The sequence below is a fragment of the Dryobates pubescens genome, chromosome 18, assembly GCF_014839835.1.
Source record: "Dryobates pubescens isolate bDryPub1 chromosome 18, bDryPub1.pri, whole genome shotgun sequence".
Classification (NCBI taxonomy): domain Eukaryota; kingdom Metazoa; phylum Chordata; class Aves; order Piciformes; family Picidae; genus Dryobates; species Dryobates pubescens.
Genome location: NC_071629.1, coordinates 4954075 through 4974324, shown reverse-complemented (window position 1 = coordinate 4974324; position 20250 = coordinate 4954075). Strand labels below are relative to the sequence as shown.

Here is a 20250-nt window from a genome sequence, read left to right as displayed (position 1 = left end):
AGGAAGGGCCAAAGTTGCCAAAACTCTTCCTTAACTGCTAGCTGCTAATTAGGATCTGCTGAAATTCTTGTCCTGGAAGAGGCAATGAGCTGCCAGCCAGGAGCCCAGCTCACATGGCTACTTCTCTTCTTCTTAGAGGACACAGTCTCAAACTGTGCCAGGGGAAGTTTAGGCTGGAGGTGAGGAGAAAGTTCTTCCCAGAGAGAGCTGTTAGCCATTGGAATGTGCTGCCCAGGGAGGTGGTGGAGTCACCATCCCTGGAGGTGTTCAAAAAGGGATTGGACGTGGCACTTGGTGCCATGGTTTAGTAGTCAGGAGGTGTTGGGTGACAGGTTGGACTTGATGGTCTCTGAGGTCTCTTCCAACCTTATTGATTCTGTAATTCTATGATTCTTAGGTCTCTTCCAACCAAAACAATTCTGTGATTCTGTGAAATGAAACACACTTTGCTTGCTGGCAGCTTCCACCCCTGAACACACCTGAGGGGCTGAGGTGGAGGATCAGCCCCCAGCAGGGGGGATGGGGCAGCAGGCTCTGCCTCAGCTTCTGCTGGAGAGGAGCTGAGGGCATGGGATGGGCAGCAGGCTCTGCCTCAGCTGCTGCTGGAGAGGAGCTGAGGGCATGGGATGGGCAGCAGGCTCTGCCTCAGCTGCTGCTGGAGAGGAGCTGAGGGCATGGGATGGGCAGCAGGCTCTGCCTCAGCTGCTGCTGGAGAGGAGCTGAGGGCATGGGATGGGCAGCAGGCTCTGCCTCAGCTTCTGCCAAACAGTGGAGGGAAGAAATAGGAAGGAATGAAGCGTGTTCATGTGGAAAGAAATACTTCATGCTTGAGTTCAACTGATTTTTGTGATGCATCAGCAGCTGATCCAACAAAAGGATGTGCAGAAGTGGGGGGCGCGGTGCTGAAGGAGCATTGCTCTAAAGGCACGCTCAGTTCAGCCTGGCCTTTTCCCCCTCACCTGCTGCCTTCTCTTCCAAGCCCCTTAGATCCCCCTCCCACAGAGACACAAGCAAGCACAAGTTTCTGTCCTCCCTTTCTTTTGGAACTGTCAGTAATGAAATATGAATGAGACTGAAGCAGGTGCTCTGAGGAAGATGTGTTCTCTCCTGGGTGAGGGCTTGCTGAAGGACACTACACTTATTCAGCATCCCAGAGTGGAGCATACATTCCTCCAGCAGCTTACAGTGAGCCCAAGCAAGCCTCTCCCCCTCTGCTTTTGCCTTCCTTTTGTGTTTTGGGTTGGGTTTGGGGGGGGTTATTTTATTGTATTGTTAAAGCTGTCTTCTTCCAAGTGGAATTGGGATGAAACTTTGCCTGTTCAAGTCCCCCTAAACTTCATGACTGCAGCAAGGCTACAGAGCTTGCCCACAGCAGTGAGCTGGAAGCTGAGGGCTCTGCTGGCAGGCTGCTGGCAGGGAGCAGGGGACAAGCACCGTGTGAGGCCTCTGTGGCAGCACCCTGAGGGGGTCTGTCCTTCAAGGGGGTGAGGAGGGGCTGTCCTCAGGCTGCTGCAGAGCTGCATCTGCTGCCAAACACACACGTGACCCTGTTGCAGGGCTCTGGAATCTGTGCTCAGTAGCAGCATGCTCATCTGGGGCTTCAGGCCACAACCAGCCCCACCATGCTTCCCATGCCCACTTGCAGTGAGCATCCTCCTCATTACCCTTCCTCATCCAGAATTGCACCACCCCATGCACTGCTCTGCTGGATTTCAAGCCTCACAGTCAGGCATGGCTTCACTGAGTACTCCTGGAGCTCAGCTGCTGCCCGGCAGAGATGGCACATGGCACAACATCCACCGAGTTCACTGCATGGACTGAGCACATGGCCCCTTGCAACCATGGCAGCTGCATCTACCTGGGGCTGCCACCACCAGCAGCTGGCTCCCACAGGTGTGTGGCTAGCGGGGGAAGGTGGCTGGAGAGGGTGGCTGTGGCAGGTCCCAGCGCCACCCCAGGGGCTGCCGTGCATGGGAGCTCACCATCGGGCTGAGGAGATTCCCTTCAGCCCCTGGAAAAGGGGTTAATGCAGACTCAGATGGCTCAGGCAAGGCTGGCTGGCTGCTCTCCAGCCAGAGCCACCACAAAGACCCAATTCAAAGCCCTCTCCTATCTGGCTTCAGCATCTTGTGAAGAGAACCGAAAACATCTCACAGGAGGGCAACGAAGCAGAGCCCACAGGTCCCTGTGCCACCCCTCTGCCCTGCTGCTCGGCCTGCCCACGGCCTCTCTCCTCCCTGCTGGAAACCAGGAAGCATGCCCTCGGGTGATGCCACTCAGCAGAGGTGCAGCAGAAGCAGAGAGAGACCCCCAGGTGCCAGAGCCCCGCTGTGAGGAGCTCTCAGTTGTGTTTCTCGCCTTCTCCTGAGGGATGTGACTGACCCCAAGGAGCAATGTGGGCTGGCAGGGAAGCAAGGCTTTGTGTCCAGGCAAGACCCGGAGGACACAGCACAGTGGGACCCAGGCCAGCCTGGGCTCCTGTCAGGAATGCATCAGAGGTGAGGGCAAGGCTCTGGAATGGGCTGGGGGAGGCAGTGACCAGGGTCACTGCTCAGGCTTGTGCTCCACCATTGGGTGCAGTCAGTCTCAGGTGGCACCTGTGGGGAGGAGCAGACAGGACAGGTGACCCTAGACTGACCAACAAAGGATTGCATCCCATGGACATCATATTCAATATAAAGCTGAGGGATGGCCAGGGTCAAGCCTCTTCTTCAGTGGCCAGTGTCCAAGGAGGACTCAGTCTGCAGTCCTGATCTTTGTGTTCCTGAATCCAGTTCCAGAATCCAGCTGCTTAGTCTGGTTCCTGTCTGTCACTGAGTCCAGCTCAGTGACTCCCCACAGCACCAGTGGTGACTGTGGCTAATTGCCACTGGGGGTTGGGTTTGATATTGGTTTGTGGCTATTTTATTTTATTGTTGTTTCCATTAAACCAGTTTCAGTTTTTGTTCCTAGCTCATCAGTCTCTCTCTCTCTCCTATTCCCTTTCTCTTCCCTTTGGGAAGGCAGAGTGGTTCATGCAGAGTGTCTGTCACTCATCTAGTGCCCAGCCCAGCCATAACTCTTGACACCTACAAATGCAGTGGGGGCCAAGTGCTCCCTTGCAAGCTGCTGCATCCCAGCACTCCTGCAGAGTTGTGGCAGAGCCCTTCTTCAGCAAGGGAGGTTTAGACTGCATGTTAGGAAGAAGTTCTCCCCAGAAAGAGAGATTGGCCATTGGGATGTGCTGCCCAGGGAGGTGGTGGAGTCACCATCACTGGAGGTGTTTAAGAAGAGACTGGATGAGGCACTTGGTGCCATGGTTTAGTTGATTAGATGGTGTTGGGTGATAGGTTGGACTGGATAATCCCAAAGGTCTTTTCCAACCTGGTTAATTCAATTCAATTCAATTCAATTCAATTCAATTCAATTCAATTCAATTCAGTTCAATTCTATTCAATTCTATTCAATTCTATTCTATTCTATTCTATTCTATTCTATTCTGACATTCTTGTTCCTTCCATGAAACAAAGCTCAAAGCCAAACCACACAGAGCTCCAAACAAGCTGCAGTGAACCCCTACTGCCTGCCACCTTTCTCAGTAGCTTCCAAGCAGCATCCTGCCATGGTCACTGATGCCTGTACTCCAAGCACCTTGCCCCATCAGCAGAAATCAAGGAAGGGCTGTATGTTGCCAGGTGAACCTGTGTCAGTGCTACACCACCAGTTGTGTCGAGACACTTGCTGCCAGCTGGGCACCGACCAGCTCCAGAGCAGGAGACAGGGTACAAGCCCCATGGGCACCCCAGTCTAGACACAAAGTAGTTCTTACATGCCTCAAGGGCTACTTGAGAAGACAGCCTGAAGGACACTTTAATAATGTCATCTTAACATTTTTAGATTGCTGTCCTCTTGACTGCAGTGTTCTATAAACACAGAAGGGAAAATCAGCTTGGCCTTGGCCTTGTCCCCATGACTGCTTCCTAAATCTGTGCTGGCCCTGTTGTTGGTGCAGACAGATCAGTCAGGAGGGAGCTTCATCCCAGCCCTGGGCACCTGCTCCTAACTCACAGATCTGTTGCAAACCCCACTGGTAAGTTGGTGAGAAGGCTAGGAGGAGAGGAGGCCTTCTCCCTGTGCCTGGCAGAGGTGACTTCACCAGCACGAGACTGTTGGCCATGCCCACGCTGCTGCAGCTTCTCAGAGAGGCAACCACACACACAGCAGTACAGGGGCTTCTGAAAGGAAGGATGGTGACCAAGGACCATTTCTCAGATCCTGTACTTATTAAATGTCAAAGGCTCCAGATGGGCTGGGCTGAATCCAAGCCCCAAACTCTCTCCAAAACAGCTCCATTTCTGCGCTGGTTCAGAGCCAGCCCCATTTCAAGCTGCTGCTGAGCAACATGGAACCTGGATTTCGGGGTAGCAGGGAAGGGAAAAGCAATCTTTTCTGCTCAACATGTGCAGGATTTGCTTTTTTAATAGGTTGCTTCTTTAAAAGTTTGGTCCATCTGAAAGATTCATTAGATGCTTTAGTGAAATGTTTCATAACAAAAGCCCCATGGCTCTGCCTGCCTGCCTCTGCTGCTCTGACAGTCACTTAGCTGAAGAAAGTATTTTATTCTCAACAGCACTGAGCAAACAAAGGGGAGAAGAGAGAAAGAAGCAAAGAGCTTCTCCTGATCACCACTCAGCACAAGTGGTGCTCAGTCCAACCCAAGGCAGCTCAGAACGGAGGCAGCGCTGGAATTAGGCCAGAAGAGAACCCAAAGAATTCAGGAGAAAGGTTTTGGAGCTGCTTATGATTGAAAAATCAGACTCAGAGTCACAGCAGAGAGTCTCTCGTGCCAGCAGCTGAAAGGCAGCGCTACATGGGGACGTTTCTGAAGGCATGCATTGGAAGTGCAGCACGACAATAGCCTGCTTTTCTGTCAAAGCAGCAGGAGAAAGCAGCAACCAACCACCACAGCTCAAAGGGAGGAAACAAATCTGTCTGAGATTGAAAACAACCAACTACCTGAGCCTTACCTTGGTGAATCCTATTTGCTCCTTCCGAAAGCTTTCCAGAGGTTTGATCAGCAGGTCGCTGGCGTTCTGCACCTACAGCACAAGGCAAGGAATGGTCTGATTGCAGCACCCAGGTTCATGTTCTCCTAACTGCAGGCTGAAGAGGGCTAGAAGCCAAGAAACTCTGACTTTGAATGTCTCTGACTTGCAAACTTGTTCTTTGTCCATAAGTGAAGTCACTTAACCCATCCATAGCCATGCTCCCCCAGCTGTTCATACACAGAAACCCCTCTCACAGAATCACAGAATGTCAGGGGTTGGCAGAGACCTCCAGAGATCATCCAGTCCATCCCCCCTGCCAGAGCAGGAGCACCTAGGGCAGGCCACACAGGAGCACTTTCAGGTGGGTTTTCAAAGTCTCCAGAGAAGGAGACTCCACAACCTCGGTGATCTCAGAGGTCTTTTCCAACCTGGTTCAGTTCAATTCAATTCAATTCTATTCTATTCTATTCTACTCTACTCTATTCTATTCCATTCTATTCTCTCTGGGCAGCCTTCCCCAGGGCTCCAGCACCCTCACCATTACAAAGTGTCTCCTCATGTTGAGGTGGAAGCTGCTGTGTTCTAGCTTGTACCTGCTGGTCCTTATCCCATCACTGGGCACCACCCAAAAGAGAGCATCACCTTCATCTTGACACCCACTCTTCAGATATTTATAGATGTTAATAAGCTCCCCAGGTATTTACAAATGTTGATAAGATCCCCTCTCAGCCTTCTCTTGATGGCATGTAAGGCTTGAGGGACACTCTGCAGAATACAGCTGGGTTTCCCCAGCCTGCCACCAGCCCTGTGCCACAGGCTGTGCCCAGGCAGGACAATCCTGTCAGTGACAGCACCTGCCACCCACTCCATGTTAAGAGAACCACTGGACAGAGGCAGGCTGGGAGCACTGCATGTTCTTCACTGGCTGGGCGAGCCCTCACAAGCAGCAGTCCCAGGGGGCTGGGCTGCTTGTTTCTCTCTCAGAGAAGCACAAACCAGAACAAATATACCCTCAAAGGACACTGGAGGCAGCAGCTCAGCTGGGTCCAAGCCCATAGCAAGCTGCCCTGCCTGCTCTGAGGAGAAGAAAGGGAGCAGAGAAGACTATGCTGCTGTGACAGGCTCTCTTCTGAGCTCCAGAGAGGGGAGAGAGGCAGAGAAGGGGATACAGCACTACACTGCCACGGCCCCTGCAGCTGATTTAAAGTTGCTCAGTGTAGTGAGAGCGTGAAACCTTCTGAGCAGGCTACTGCGAAGGACTGGTCCTACGGGCAGGGGACAGAAAAGTTGGACACCATCCCTAAAAGCATTCATGATCCCTTCTGCCCACTTAGCTACTGCCAAAGGAGCCACACTGCCTGGGGATATAATGAATAAAGAAATCTTGCAGCTTTCCTCCAGCCTCTGACTGGTTTCCTCCCGTCCCCTGCCTGCCTGCGGCCCCGCGCTGTGGACGTCCCTGCGGCGTGGCCCAGCCAGCAGCCTGGCACAAGCCCTCGCTGCTGCACGAGGCAGAGGAAAGCAGAGCCAAGCAGCACATTCCTGGCATGCTGCAGAAGCTCTCCACTGAGCCTAACCTCCGTGTTTTTCCTGGAATGAGGAGTGAAACGGGAAGCCAGCACTGGGGCTGGAGGAGCTCTGCAGAGGCAGAGGGCACAACGCAGCGGGAGACTGAAAGCAGCGCAGCGCCTGTGGAGCGCTGCCAGTGAGGGCAGGGGAAGGGGGCAAAACCAAGCCAAAAGTACATCTTGCTTCCTATTCTTTCATCCCAAACCCACCTCGTTACCAGCTCACATGCACCTGGCTCCACAGGGCAAACCTGCTGCAGATGGCGAGGCCCTGGGGCTCCCACCTGGCAGAGGAAGCGTTGGACACTGTAGAACAACTTCCCCGCCAAGCACCTCCCCTTTGCTCAGGGCCCACAGCGATGGCGCCAGGGACCAGACGTGGTACAAAGCACAGCATTCCCAGGGCTTCCTAAATGCATTTGGCATTTAAACATGGTGTTGAGGCAGTAAGTACCAGAGCACAGTTCAGATCACCTTACCATCATGGACCTCTCCAGCTCTACCTCCTGGAGCAGCTCTGCGAACTCCTTGAAGGACTCGGCTGTCAAGAAAAGAAGAGGCTGGTCAAATGGAGCTGGCCTGGGGCACTGAAGCATGGACTCACACGTGGGGGTACCCAAACCTGGCTGCACCTCCAGCATCACCACATTAGGGCTTGCCAAAAAAGGGGAGGAGAGGTGGCCCGGTCTGGCCACGGGGGAAGGCTGGCCATGAGGAGCATTGATTCATGCACTGGAGAGGAGGGCCTCCTGCCTGGGCAATGCCATGGCAAAGCAGGAGGATGGTAATCACCTTTCATTAGGGATGTTATTGCAAAGCCAGCAAGGCAGGCAGCAGGGAAGGGGCAAAGGAGGGGAGGAGACCGGGGCCTGCAGCAGGATGGGCTCTGCCACAACAGGCACAACAGGGCTGCCTGCCCTACCTGGAGGGCTGCCAGCAGCACCAGAGTGTGCTCAGCACCTCTGCCCAAGCTGGGAAGTGCTGCAGGTGCTTTCCAGGGCCAAGACAAGCCTGGGAAATGAAAGCTGCCCAGACTGACAGAGATTGCAGTCATTGACAAGAAACACTAATCCCCTGAACCTGTGCAGGAAAAGCTGTGGGTGTAGAAATGGTCATAGACATCAACACCACTCCCCCAAATGTTAACAATCAAACAGATCTTGCTGATAGCATTTTTTCCCTTGGAGTCCAGCTGCAACAAAAACATGAGACCTTTTATTTTACAAACTGAAACAAGGTTTAGTTAGCCTTGGGGAAAAAAAGGAGACTAAGTAGGAGGGGGTGACTCTCCCCCCACACCAACAGGATTATCACCAAGAAGGAACACTCAGCCCTTCTCTCTGCCCACTGGAAGGGGCTGAATTTGTAGCAGGGTAGAAACAAAACCTCTCTGATCAGAAAATCACTCACAGCACCGACATGAGGAGCACTGCAGAAGCCTTGGTGGTTCTCCAGGAGGCTGTCAGACAAGGCTGGGAAAACACCTGGCTATGCACACAGCGTGTCTGGGTGCTGAATGCCTGTGGGGAATGATCTGATCACCCCAGTGTTCCTGGGAATTACCTGGGAGTTGGCTGGGAAAGGTTCCCACGGTGCCACTTACTGCCTTTAAGCTGCCAGAGCAGCACCCTGCTGGGAGCAGTGCTGGGGACAGGTCTGTCTGGCCTCATGTTCACTCCTGCAGCCATGTGTAAAGCACAGAATGGCTTTGGGAAACCTACAGGAGCTCGTGGGCTTGCAGTCAGGACCCTGCACTCCCTGCCAGCACACTGAGCAATTTAAAGACTCTCTGAGAATGACTCAAAGAACCCCAGAAGTGCCTGGCTCATGCCAGAACTCCAGCAGGCCTGGCTTGGCATAAGGGATCAAATCAGGCATAGCACAAGGACATACAGCAACAGCTCATCCCACAGACGAGGGGGAGAGGGATGCATTTGAGTTCTGTCTGCAAGCTGAGGCCCTCCCCCCTCATCCACAGGCAGTGCCTGTGGAGAACGACCCATCCCTCTGCTCAGAACCAGCAGGAGATAGGAGTTAGGGGGTTCACTCTGCAGTTGCTGAGACAGACACAGAGGGAAAACCACAGCCTTGTGACACCTTCCCTCAGCTGGCAGCATCAAACCAGAACCTGCCTGATGAGCTGGGAACTTCTGAGTTCTCCTCCAATGCAAGGGCTTCAGAGCCTGGCAAGTGCAATGTCCTACTACTTTATTACTCTTCACCACAGGGCTGACATGAGGACTTCCACTGTGGTTACTCGGGATGAAGTGAAACCTGCAATGCACACAGGAGCCAGAGCCAGGAAAGGAATTCTCTAGGGGAGAAAGAGAACCCAGCCCTGAACTTAGAGGGAAAATGTCAGTGCCTAAAATTTCCTTCAGATGTTTTTTTGTTTCATTTTTCCTTTGCTTTACAGAAAGATTCCAGGAACACATTTCCTGGCACAGTCACAGAGCAAACCTCTTCGTCCTTGCACCACAAACGCAGGGTCAGAGAGCACCAGGGGGTGGCCACACTCCTGGCCTGAGCTGACACTTGCAAACCCTTGCAGAGCAGAGCAGGGAGGTTGCCTGCCACCACTGCCTGTCGCCAGCGGCTGCCGCCGCTGCTTGCCCAGCCATGCCCGAGGACTGCCTGGCAGTGGCTCAGCTGCCCATGCTCAGCAGCACCCAGGAATGGCAAAAAGAGAATGTCAGCCTCCTGTGCCTGGGAGGGAGAAGGGGAAGGATACCTCATCTCATTTCATTCCTCCCTTCACCTCTGAGATGCTGCTGATCCCAGGTCCCCTAGGGCTGGCTGGTGGAGGCACTGCAGCCACGCTGTACCGCAGATGGGTCTGCAACTGCTAACATCTCTGCTCACCACAGGCAGCAGCCCAGCTCTGGGTCCTGGCTCACACTGGCAGTGTTCAAAGCCACCACCTGACATGCTGCCTACAGCTACCTAAAGGAAGTTTGTAGCCAGGAGGGGGTTGGTCTCTTCTCCCAGGCAACCAGCACCAGAACAAGAGGACACAGTCTCAAGCCATGCCAGAGGAAGTTTAGGCTGGGGGTGAGGAGAAAGTTCTTCCCAGAGATAGTTGTTAGCCATTGGAATGTGCTGCCCAGGGAGGTGGTGGAGTCACCATCCCTGGAGGTGTTCAAGAGGGGACTGGACATGGCACTTGGTGCCATGGTTTAGTAGTCATGAGGTGTTGGGTGACAGGTTGGACTTGATGATCTCTGAGGTCTTTTCCAACCTTACTGATTCTATGATTCTATGCCAGGGGTGCCAGGCTGCTGTCTGCCTGCACTGACAGCAAGAACTGCCCCATCAGTGACACAGAGATCAAAGGCATTCCCTGCAGTGTGATAAGGAGCTGCCTCTGAATGCTCTGCTTCATTCCCAGCCCCTGCACATCAAAGGAGCTCCCACGCAGCTCCTTGGCACCCTTGCAGGACATGGAAGCTACTCTGGAGACATCAACGCCCTGCTGCTGTTTTGGGCATAAGGGAGCCCTGTGAAGCAGCTCAGCTGCAGCAGGCACTGCAGGGTTTGTGGAGGAGGAACAACACAACCCAGGCTTCTTCAGTGGGGAAACCAGGGACCTCTCCTGAAAGAAAAGAAAAGCTAAACAAACATTCCCCAGCAAAAGCAGAAGTGGGGAAAGGCTGGTTTCACCACAGAGGGTTTTACATTTGCTGTACATCTTCCTGCTCTCCTCTGCCCACAATGCCCCTGCTCAACCTCTGCCATTTCCAGCAGGCTTCCTTGCCCACCAAGCACCGTGGTCCTGCTGCACCAGCTCACCCTAGCCCCACCACACTGGCTCACCACAGCCCCGCCACACCAGCTCGCTGCTGCTCTGCTCTGCTCCCCACCCCCAGTGCAGAGGCACAGGGTGTTGGAGCTTCATCCTCTCCAGCCAAGAGGAGGGAGGCTCCTTCCTTGGGCTGCTGGTTGCTTCAGATCCCTCTGCTCCCAGAAGGGGCATTTATAAGGCAGCATTTTCCTCTGCTTTGGAGGGGTTTGGCAATTCAGCACCTCTGGTGCCATTAGCTCTGGAGGCTGACTCACTTCCAGCAGGTTTCACCTAGAGACTTTCCAGAAAGGAAATCAGATTTTGCAGGGCAAGCTGCAAGCTGCTTTAAAGGGCTTTAAATAAAACAACCCAAAGGCTTTACTTCCTTCCCCTTTCCACGAGGGCTGAGAGACCTGACATCAGCAGTGTCACACTTGCAGCTGCTCTTCAACAGCAACCTGACAAAAGCTTGGGGGTTGTTGATTCTTGCCTGTTCACCCCCACCAGGCAGCAGCCTGGCTCAGGCCCTGTGCCCCCCACCACGGGTGGCCAAGAGCCCCAAGGTATTGGAGGATCTCTTGTTGTTCCTTCTGCCAGCTGTCCCCCCTGCACCCACACCCCTGCACTGGCCATTCACCAGCACTAGCTGTGTCAAGAGCAGGACAGATGTGAGAAGCATCATGTTTAGGGGCACTGAGGCCATTTGGTTTAGCTGCCTGGGTGCAGCTGGCAGTTGTGTTCTCTGCAGAGCTGCATGAGGCTGGCAGGGACATAAAATGGCTTCAGGATTGCTAATCCCAAAACAGATGTACCAGAGGCTCCCCTGCTGTGAAGGCAGAGACTGGTGATTACTTGCCATATGACAACACATCCAGTAATTAATTTTTCCCAGCAGTTTCCAGGATTCTGGGGTAGCTTTGGTTTTGTTTTTGGCAGAGCAAAGGCAGTGTTAGGAGCAGCATCTGCCTGGCTTGGGCAATGGGGCTGATGCTCAGTGCCACGTGTGCTCCCACTCCACCTGTGGCAATGGGTAACAGGACTTGCTGGGAAGGCAGGGCCTGGCAGCACTGAGCATGGCTGGAGCCATGGGAAACCTCTACAAATGGCAGCTCAGAAGGCCAGTGGCATCCTAGGCTGCATCAAAAGAAGTGTGGCCAGCAGATCCAGAGAGGTGATTCTGTCACCTTACTCTGCTCTGGTGAGACCTCACCTGGAATACTGTGTCCAGCTCTGCAGCCCTCAGCACAGGAAGGACATGGACCTGATGGAGTGGGTCCAGAGGGGGGCCACAAAAATGATCAGGGGACTGGAGCACCTCTGTTATAAGGACAGGCTGAGGGAGCTGGGGTTGTTCAACCTGCAGAAGAGAAGGCTCCAGGGAGACCTAACAGCAGCCTGCCAGTACCTGAAGGGGGCTACCAGAAGGCTGCAGAGGGACTGTTTGCAAAGGCCTGCAGGGAAAGGATGAGAGGCAATGGTTTGAAATGAGAGAAGAGGATATTTAGATTGGATGTTAGGAACAAGTTCTTTGCCATGAGGGTGGTGGAACACTGGAACAGGTTGCTCAGCAAGGTAGTTGAGGCTCCATCCCTGGAGATATTCAAAGCCAGGCTCTGAGCAACCTGCTCTAGAGGAGCATATCCCTGCTGAGTGCAGGGGGGTGGGACTGGATGACCTTTGGAGGTCCTTCCAACCCAAACCATTCTATGGTTCTATGACTCTATGAAATTATGCATTGAAATGGGAATGTGAAATTCTAGCCATGAAAGTTTGACTCTAAAACACAGTATGGAACAACCTGGCTCCTGATGCTCTCTAAGAACCAGGCAGGTTACTAGAGAAGGAGAGAGTTTCTCAGTCACTGAAAGCTTGCATCAAAAAGCAGAAAACTTACCAATATTGATCTCATCATCTGTCAGTGTGTCACCAATGAAGTCAAACTGAAAGGACTGCAAAGTCTGGGAGAATTTCTGTACTGCAGAGGAGTAACCTGGAAAAGAAGAGAGCAATGATCATGGCTGTGTTAGTGTAGCTGCTCCACAGAAACAGAAAGTCTTAGAACTTTAGCCTGGATGGAACCAAGCTAGAGGAGAAAATCCACAGAAACCCTGAATTTAGGCACTCCAGAAACCATCATGATGTTGACAACCATGAGAGGCTGCAGAGAGCATTTGTTTTGTTCTCTTTTTCTTTCTCACTATTGCCAAAAGTGCTTCTGCAATGCTAATGGGTGCCTCACATCAAGCAGACAGCTGATCAATAGCCTCCTGCCCTGCAGCTCACAGAAGAGACACATCCCCTGCAGGAAAACACCCAGCTGCACATGCAGCAGGATGCAGGAATGGTTTCAGAGGCAGAGCAGATATCCCCTGGTGCCACACAGGCATCCCCACAGTTCCTCGGAGCAAGGAGGCTGCCAGACAGGCTTGGCAGTGTTCAGAGTGATGTTTCCATTATAGGAGAGAAAAATCTGTAGAGTCAGAAAATAAACGTGGGGAGGAGGACAGGACTCAAAATAACTGCCCCTCTTCAGGGGGTCATGGACACAAACAGGCCCTAAGAGCTGCTCAACAGTGCTGCAGCTGAGCACAGAGAGCCGCAGGGCTCAAGCTGGGCTCCTCACAGCATCTGCAGATGGCCCCGGGGCCCACTCCTGGCCCGCTGGTGAAGAAACCTTCAGTCTTGGAGCAAAAACACTTCCTGATGGTGGTTGGTAGCTCAGCCCAAATTATTTTTGGACTCTGCAGAGATGTTTCTAGCCAAAAGGATCCTTTGTGCCTTCGCATCCTGTGGGGCTGCTTCACAGCTTGGTCAGTGGCTCTGTTGTTGCAGGCGGCTGCCGGTGCTGGCAGAGGAGCTGGAGAGGCAGGGGAGCAGTGACCCTCACAGCAGACCCCAAAATCCCCCAGCCCCTGAGGGCTGTGAGAGCCACAGGTAACACTGTACCACAGGACAAACCATGTCCTTCTCCTGCAGAGCACTGGGACATTGAGGCTCTTGAACGTGTCCGGCGAGGCTGGGGAGAGGCCTCCAGCACAGCCCTGTGAGGAGAGGCTGAGGGAGCTGGGGTTGCTTAGCCTGGAGAAGAGGAGGCTCAGGGGAGACCTCATTGCTGTCTACAACTACCTGAAGGGAGGTTGTAGCCAGGTGGGGGTTGTTCTCTTCTCCCAGGCAACCAGCACCAGAACAAGAGGACACAGTCTCAAGCTGTGCCAGGGGAAGTTTAGGCTAGAAGTGAGGAGAAAGTTCTTCCCAGAGAGAGTTGTTAGCCATTGGAATGTGCTGCCCTGGGAGGTGGTGGAGTCACCATCCCTGGAGGTGTTCAAGAGGGGACTGGACGTGGCACTTGGTGCCATGGTTTAGTAGTCATGAGGTGTTGGGTGGCAGGTTGGACTTGATGATCTTTGAGGTCTTTTCCAACCTTATTGGTTCTATGATTCTATCTGGTGGATTTGACAGCCTCACATCAACCACAGCCTCCTGCATGCACTTTTGGGCCTGGTGTGTCTTTCTCCAACAGCAAATACCCAAGAGACACACAGAGGGAGGCTGAGCTTGTCTGATCTCAGTGAATAGGATGTAGACACTAAAACTAAAGCCAAGGAATAGTTCTTACACTTTGATTTAGGTGGCTATATTCCCCACCTCTGGACTCCAGCAATAGGCACAGTCCTAGGCTGGGTTCATTCCTGGGGTGCAGCAGAGATAGTGTGCACAGTGCAACTGTGGAAGTAATGGATGGCACACACATATTGGTATCAAAACTTCATAGAATGGATTGGGTTGGAAAGGACCTTAAAGATCATCTAGTTTCAAGCCCCCTGCCATTGGGGCTTCCACTAGACCAGGCTGCTCAAGGCCCTGTCCCAATATGACCTTGAGCATCCTCAGTGAGGGGGCATCCACAACCTCCCTGGGCACCCTGTTCCAGTGTCTCACCACCCTCATGCTAAAGAATTTCTCCCTAATCTCCAGTCTAAATCTTCCCTCTTCCAGCTTCAATCTATGTAGTGATAGCACTGCAAGCCCTTGCATGCACCCAGCTCACACTTTGCCAAATGTGTGGCTTCTACATCTGTGTGTTTTTGGAATCAGCTGTTAAAAGCTGTTGGGAAATGGCAGCCCCAAATGAGGTGTCAATAACGGAGCAATGGTGTCTGCAGAGCATAAGCTACCCCCTAGGGTGAGGAAAATGGTGAGCCAGGTGGATTTTTGGTTCTTTTTTTTCCACTGCAGACCCAGTGACAAGAGAACTCATCACCTCACTGGCAAACATGGGGGTTCCTCAAACTCTGCTATGGAAGGGAGAGAAAGATTTGACAGCACTGAACTGGACGCTGGGAAAAGAACTCAAGCAGCCTGTGTGGGATCCTGGCAGGTCCCCACGCTGCTCTGCTCCCCCTGTGCTTAGGCCAGGAGCACCTCAGAGTCCTGAAGTGGCCATGGCATGTGGGGACAGTGAGGTCCCAGCCTAGAGGAGAAGCATGGCCTCAAAGTGCACACAGTCCCTGCTTTCCCCTCAAAAGCCTCCTTCAGCAGTTTCCTCTGATGGGTCAGACCTTGGCTCCTGAATGGGCAGATTCAGGCCTGAATGTGACTATTTAAGCACAGCTGGTGGTGGGGGTGCTGAGAGCACGTAAATGAGTGAACTCCAGCACAGAATGATGTCATTGACTTGATGGAAAACCTCAGCAAATAATTCACTCTCAGTCCCTGCAGCGTTTGCCTCAGGCCAGGGCTGGAGGCTCTCCTTCACTTGCAGCTCAGCAGAATCTTCCTTTGGTCCCCTGCAAACCCTCAGCAGCAGGCAGCTCAGGGACTTCATGAATGCCCCATCCCTGGAGGTGCTGAAGGCCAGGTTGGATGAGGCCTTGACAACCTGGTCTAGTGAAAGGTGTCCCTCCCCATGGCAGGGGTGTTGGGAGTGGATGATCTCTAAGGCCTCTTCTAACCTAAACCACTCCATGAATTTTCCATGGCTGCCGCTGGCCTCTGCCCAGGTCCTCCTCACTTCACAACCATGTTTATTAGTTGGGGAGCTTCAATCACTGCACTCAAACACCCACTCACCCTGACCCAGCACTGGGTGCCTGAGCAGCCCATCATGTCCTATTCTCCCACATCCCAGCCAGTGTCCAGCCATCTGTCTCTTCCACAAGCCCTATGAGGAGAGGCTGAGGGAGCTGGGGTTGCTTAGCCTGGAGAAGAGGAGGCTCAGAGGAGACCTTATTGCTGTCTACAACTACCTGAAGGGAGGTTGTAGCCAGGTGGGGGCTGGTCTCTTCTCCCAGGCAGCCAGCACCAGAACAAGAGGACACAGTCTCAAGCTGTGCCAGGGGAGGTTTAGACTGGATGTTAGGAAGAAGTTCTTCCCAGCAATAGAGATTGGCCATTGGAATGTGCTGCCCAGGGAGGTGGTGGAGTCCCCATCACTGGAGGTGTTTAGGAAGAGCCTGGCTGGGGTGCTTGGTGCCATGGTTGAGTTGATTAGATGGTGTTAGGTGACGGGTTGGACTTAATGATCATGAAAGTCTCTTCCAACCTGGTTAATTAAAATTGTTCTTCCTTACATTGTTCTCACTCTGTTCATTCCCTCCACACTTGTTGGCTGAGGGGAAGGTGGCAAGGCCCAGGCAGCAATGGCTGTGTGCATCCCACGAGCCTGGAGCACACAGAGACCCCTCTCACTGCCCCTGGCCAGGACCAAAGGTTTGCATGCACCACTTTCCCACCACGTGTCAGCTCGGTGTTTAGCTCCAGCACTGGTGGAACAGGACTTGGCCAGCTGCTGCTGTTGGGAGTTTATAGAAACAGGGGGTGGAGAAACAGCAGCCAGAGTCTGAAAAAGCCAAACACAATACATTTGAATCGGGGGTGGGGAAAGAATTAACAACATTACCAGTTTAAGTTACATTTTGCCTTTCAAAGCACTGTCTGGCCTGAAATTGGATTTGCCAGTTGTGCAGCTGAAGGAAATCCAGGTGGATGTGCTACCAGCCACGTCTCACAGCTTAACAGTGGAAAAAGGAACGAGCAGCCCTTCATTACTGCACTGCTCTGCAGTTTGGCTTGGGACAAGGAATGGTTTTCATTCTGGGGAGCCACCAAAGCTAGGAGCAGGCTGCAAGCAGTGATGACGTGCACTCATAGGATCATTTTGCTTGCAGGAGACCTTTAAGATCATCAAGTCCAACCATTAACCCAGCACTGCCAGGTCACCACCAAACCATGGCCCTCAGCCACACATCTACACGGCTTTGAAACCACTCCAGGGATGGAGACTCTACCACTGCCCTGGGCAGCCTGTTTCAGGCATTGACAGCTTTTGGGGGGAAGAAACTGTTCCTCAATTCCAACCTACACCTTCCATGGGGCATTCATGAAGTCCCTGAGCTGCCTGCTGCTGAGGGTTTGCAGGGGACCAAAGGAAGATTCTGCTGAGCTGCAAGTGAATTAAAGCCTCCAGCCCTGGCCTGAGGCAAACGCTGCAGGGACTGAGAGTGAATTATTTGCTGAGGTTTTCCATCAGATCAATGACATCATTCTGTGCTGGAGTTCACTCATTTACGTGCTCTCAGCCACTTGAGGCTGTTTCCTCTTGTCCTATCACTTGTTCCTTGCGAGAAGAGACTGACCCCAACCTGGCTCCAACCTCCCTTCAAGGAGTTGCAGAGAGCAAGAAGGTTTCCCCTGAGCCTCCTTTTCTCCAGGCTAAACAATCCCAGTTCCCTCAGCCACTCCTCACAAGACTTGTGCTCTAGAGCCCTCACCAGCTTTATTGCCCTTCTTTGGACAGACTCCAGCACCTCAACGTGCCTCCTAGAGCGACAGACCGTTCGCTGTGCTGCGCCACGCCAACACCTGGAGCTGATGGTGGCAGAGAGCCATCCCTGCTCTCCCGTGCTGAGAACACTGCTGGGGTGGCCAGGGCAGCAACCTGACACTGTGTGGCAACCCCACCCCAGAAAAGCAAGCGTGGAAGTTGCGGGGTTAGGAAAGGAGAGGACAAGGCAGCGCTGCACAGGCCTGGCGCTGCTCCTGAGGAGCCTCTAATGGAAACCAGACTGCTCCAGTCCAACGAGACTCATCCCTGCGCACGTAGAGAGCCTTGGCTGAACACAGCCTTCTGACAAGCCCTCTGCACACACACAGGACAGCAGCAGCCACCGAGGGAACAGAGGATGCTCCTGCCTGGGGGCTATGTCTTTGCAGGGTCCGGCAGCCACGACAGCACCACGGCCCTGAGCAGCTGTCCCTCCCCTTGGTGACACCCAAACAGTGCTCTGCTGATAGCAGGGGATGGGGCAGGGCATGGGGGGCTGGGAGGAAGGGATGAGACACAGGCACAGGAAAGCAGCTCGACAGCAGGAAGCGGCCACCATGGCCATGGAGCTGGGCAGGAAGCTGTGGGGAAAAAACAGGGCCACAGCTCCACGCTGGGAGAGATAAACCCATCTTCTCCTTCCTTCTGTCAGGCACTCAGAAAACTCTTCCCTCCCCATAAGAACCACAGGGCTGCCAAACGCCCCCGCTTCACACACCCAGAGCCTGGCAGGAGGGAGAGGGTGCGGGCTGGGAAGAGGCAGCTGCAGGGTCTGTCCTGCTCACACAGCACCAGGAACATGTGTGGAGAGCTGGATCGCTGCTGAAGGAATCCCACTGTGCTCCCAAGCCAGTGACATCCCTCCAAACAGCATGCAAAGGCTCACCACCCCCTTGCAAGGACTGCCTGCTCCTGGTACAGCTCAGCTTGTTTCCATGGAAACCTACCAAAATCAATTCGATCAGGAGGCCTCTAGGACTCTTCTCCCCTCCAGCATACAGCAAGTGATGCCAGCTTCCACAAGCTGTGGTCACAGCAATGTGCTTCTCTAGGGCAAACCAGGCCCCATCTCTCTCCCTGCACAGAGTAACCCCAGCCTGGCTGCAAGGAGCATCAGCTGCAGCTGCACTGCTCACAGGAGGCACACAAAGGACTTTCTGCTGGTATTTCATGGAATGGTTTGGCTTGGAAGAGACCTCCAAGGGTCACCTAGTCCAACCCCCCCTGCAGTAAGCAGAGGCATCCTCAACTAGATCAGGTTGCCCAGAGTCCTGTTGTCTCATCCTGGCCTCAACCACCTCCCTGGGCATCAGTTGCAGAGTTCCACCACCCTCATGGTAATGAGGTTCTACATGTATAGAAACACACCTCCAGAGACTGCAACTGTTGAAGGCTGTGCCCCACAGCCTGCTCAGCGAGATTCTCCTCTCAGCCTTTCACAGTGTCCACAGGTAACTGAAGACCACAAACAAAAACATTTTGCTACCTCTGCCAAAGCCACAGGTCTCTGAAACAGCACAGATTGCCACCAGGAGCCTTGGAACAGCTTGTGGTGCTGCTTTTTCCTCCCCAAAGCTTAGAATTGAAGCCAGCAGGAAGCCATGACCACAGGACAGACCCCGAGGGGGAACGCAGCCCTGTGCACCACCACATGCTGCAACGGGGACAAGTGGCTGTGGCCGGGCAGTGGGGCACAGAGGTGCTGCTCCAGGGTCCAAGATCCTCAGTGCACCGCAGACACACATCTCCAATCAGCTTGGCACTCCTCAGAGAAGGGTCCCACTTCCCCAGGTTTCCATCTGTGTGGCTGCAATGGTCCTGCCTTGCTGAGAGAGGAAACCACATCCTCAAGTAGAGGGAAATAGGAGTGCCAGTGACACCCCACTGGGGACAGCTACAAGAGCCACCAGGATCTCTGTGCACCAGGAAAGGAGGATCACAGGGTGTCAGGGGTTGGAAGGGACCCAAAGAGATCATCAAGTCCAACCCCTCAGCCAGGGCAGGACCAAACAATCTAGCTCAGGTCACAGAGGAACACATCCAGACAGGCCTTGAAAGCCTCCAGAGAAGGAGACTCCACAACCTCTCTGGGCAGCCTGTTCCAGTGCTCTGTGACCCTCACAGTAAAGAAGTTCCCCCTTGTGTTGAGGTGGAACCTCCAGTGCTGCAGCTTACATCCATTGCTCCTTGTCCTGATCAGAGCAGATCATGCCTGAACTGCCTCACCTAACACCACAGGGACACAACAGGATGTTGAGTGTCACAGAGGAGCAGAAATAACACTCTGAAACCCAACAAAGCCTCCTACTGTGTAAAGGAGCCACAGAGCATGCACCTCACAGCTGCCAGGAGCCTCACACAGGTTATTCCAACCTAAACATCCCAATTTTGTTACATTTGTGAGCTGAGCAGATGTTGGGAATGCCAGCACCATCTCCACTTCTCCCTAGGATGTAGCCAGGTGAGAGCTGCTGCTCCTCTGGAGCTAAGGGACCCAACAGGCAGCAGGTCCAGCAGGTCTTTGGCTCCCCCTCAGTCACACACTGCTCCCTGTGTGTCACACTGCAATTGAGGGGAAAAAAGTGAAATAAAACAAGCCCCACCACCTCATCACCATAGTGACACTGGCCAGGGACACTTCTGGAACAAACCACAGAATCACAGAATGGTAGGGGTTGGAAGGGACCTCTAGAGACCATTGAGTCCAATCCCCCTGCCAAAGCAGGAGCACCCAGGGCAAGCCACACAGGAACACATCCAGGCAGGGTTTGAAAGCCTCAAGACAAGGAGACTCCAAACCTCTCTGGGCAGCCTGCTCCAGGGCTCCAGCACCCTCACTTTAAAGAAGTTTCTCCTCACATTGAGGTGGAACTTCCTGTGGTCCTGGAATTTGACTTGAATCCAACCAAGGGCAAGACCAGCTGAACTGAGATGGGAGTGCCCCTGCCCACACTGGAAGGTGAGCAGCAACTGAACTGTGCCAGCAGAGGGGCAGTTAAGGGATGAGAAACCAACAGAGATACAATTAACCAGACTGGAAAAGACCTTTGA

General features: G+C 53.4%; 1 protein-coding gene across 1 annotated transcript in view; it reads right to left on the bottom strand.

Annotated features, from left to right (window-relative positions):
- The window catches only part of OPHN1 (oligophrenin 1), a 76946-nt gene that overhangs the window by 37501 nt on the left and 19195 nt on the right, over positions 1 to 20250 (bottom strand). Inside the window, exons 2-4 of the mRNA XM_054169449.1 lie at positions 12271 to 12366; positions 7075 to 7136; positions 5007 to 5078 (exon numbers count right to left, since the gene is read on the bottom strand). Of these exons, the coding sequence (XP_054025424.1) occupies positions 5007 to 5078; positions 7075 to 7136; positions 12271 to 12366 (230 nt within the window). The remainder of the gene's footprint in view (positions 1 to 5006; positions 5079 to 7074; positions 7137 to 12270; positions 12367 to 20250) is intronic.